Source organism: Pterocles gutturalis, unplaced genomic scaffold (assembly GCF_000699245.1).
Source record: "Pterocles gutturalis isolate BGI_N339 unplaced genomic scaffold, ASM69924v1 scaffold37433, whole genome shotgun sequence".
In the NCBI taxonomy this organism is placed as follows: Eukaryota; Metazoa; Chordata; class Aves; order Pterocliformes; family Pteroclidae; genus Pterocles; species Pterocles gutturalis.
In genome coordinates, this window is record NW_010126951.1 from 2,434 (window position 1) to 4,131 (window position 1,698).

The 1,698-nt window shown below is 49.9% G+C and overlaps 1 protein-coding gene across 1 annotated transcript in view; it reads right to left on the minus strand.

Annotated features, from left to right (window-relative positions):
* Window positions 1–354: 354 nt before the first annotated feature.
* The window catches only part of URM1 (ubiquitin related modifier 1), a 15,465-nt gene continuing 14,121 nt past the window's right edge, over window positions 355–1,698 (minus strand). Inside the window, exons 4-5 of the mRNA XM_010079143.1 lie at window positions 1,298–1,346; window positions 355–608 (exon numbers count right to left, since the gene is read on the minus strand). Of these exons, the coding sequence (XP_010077445.1) occupies window positions 540–608; window positions 1,298–1,346 (118 nt within the window). The 3' untranslated portion in view covers window positions 355–539. The remainder of the gene's footprint in view (window positions 609–1,297; window positions 1,347–1,698) is intronic.

The window sequence follows — 1,698 nt, forward strand, 5'->3', positions numbered from 1 at the left end:
AGGGCTCTGAAGCTACAATGTCTGCTACCTAAAGTCACCTTTGTTTCCTTATATTTCCTGTCTTGCCCTTCCTGTGGCCGGTGCCCAGACTGCACCAACACTAACTATCGTGTTAAAAGAATCCCAGTTCCCAGCACCAAGGCAGAGGCACCGCAGCCTTGCCCCAAAGCAGGCAGAACTCCCTCAGAACGCCTTAGTGCCTGCAAAGACACACGGTCCTGCTCGAGGTTCAGAACCCCTCTTCCTCCTGTCACAGATAAACCGAGTCCCATGTGCTGCGAGTGCTCTCTGCTCTTTAGGGTACCTGAAGTGTGGTCAGGAGAGGTGAAATGAGGACCAAAAACATGGATGCTGTTGTGGTCGACAGCAGGCCGCGTGCTGGTGGGGTTTTATTTGGAAAGCTAGTAACAAGTGCACGCGGTGGGAAGATGCAGAGAACGGGTACAGGCAGTTCAAGAGAGGTTTCGTTGGGTTTAGGTTTTTTCTTGGGTTTTTTTTCTCAGGGGTTTGGATTTACATCCTCTTGTTTTTTCAGGAGTTCACCCGCCATGCAATGTTGAGATGAAGAGCACATTATCCTGGTCCTGGAGTTTATAATCCAGCTCACCCTGCAGGCCAAGAAAAAAAAAAAGAAAAATGGTTTAAATGTCATTTCCAAATACTAGCTGCAAAGAGAAATGGTGAGTGCTAGAGAGAGCAGGAGGGGACAGACTGATGTTTTCATCCTAACAGAGGCAAAGGTGAGAGATCAGACAAGGAGCTGATGTTCACGATCCCAGACTGCCTTCTGGACCAGAGCTTTGACAGAACAGGTGGTTGCCTGAGGCAGGAAAATAGTCAGGGGCTGTTTGTTGTCTGAGCACAACAGTGGGCTGAAAAGGGAAGATATTTACCAGTTGCCTGTTCGAGCAGAAATCTCCGCAGGGAGATGCCTTCACCTGCTACTCCAGTGCAGGGGGTCTGCCTGGGGCTCTGAAGCTGCCTGGTGCCCACTAAACTGTCACCCCACACGTCGGGGAGACCTGCCGGCAGCCAGAGGTGCGAAGCCAGAGGCCAGGGAATCCGGGTGATCTCTCCTCAGACACTGGCTGATGAGACTCAGCAGGTTACAGAAAGGCTCCAGGCTTCTGACCAGCTCCAGTACAACCCAGGGAGAGAGATCCCAGCCTGCCCCTTCCCCCTCAAATATGAGATGCTTCGCTTGGGGCAAGAATCAGAAATAGCTCCTCTGAAAGCAACCACAGAACAGACAGAGCAACATTTGCAACAAAGAAAGTCAAACTGAAGGAGTACAGACCATTAGTTCCCAGTCTGCGTCATTGATGAGCACCAAAATTCCTGGCCTCCTGCAGAATAGAGAAATAATTAGGATACAGGGCTGCTAAAAAGCTTCACAAATAGTTAAGAACAAGGGATGTTAGAGCACAGATCACAAGCTGACTCCCTTCAAAGCCAAAGAGAAAAAGGAAACCTATCATGGAGGTGGAAACAGGTACAGCCTGTGCCCCTTCTAGATCAAATAAAGGGGAGGCAGGAGCAGTCCCCGAGCTCATTTCAATCAGAACGCACCATTCCCGAGGATGCTCCAAAATGACCACATTTCCGAGATGACTGCATTTCCGTATGATGTAGAGAAGCCAGGTAATTAAAACCCACACACGACAGTCAAGCACCAAGAGCTTGACGCAGAGGTAGGGA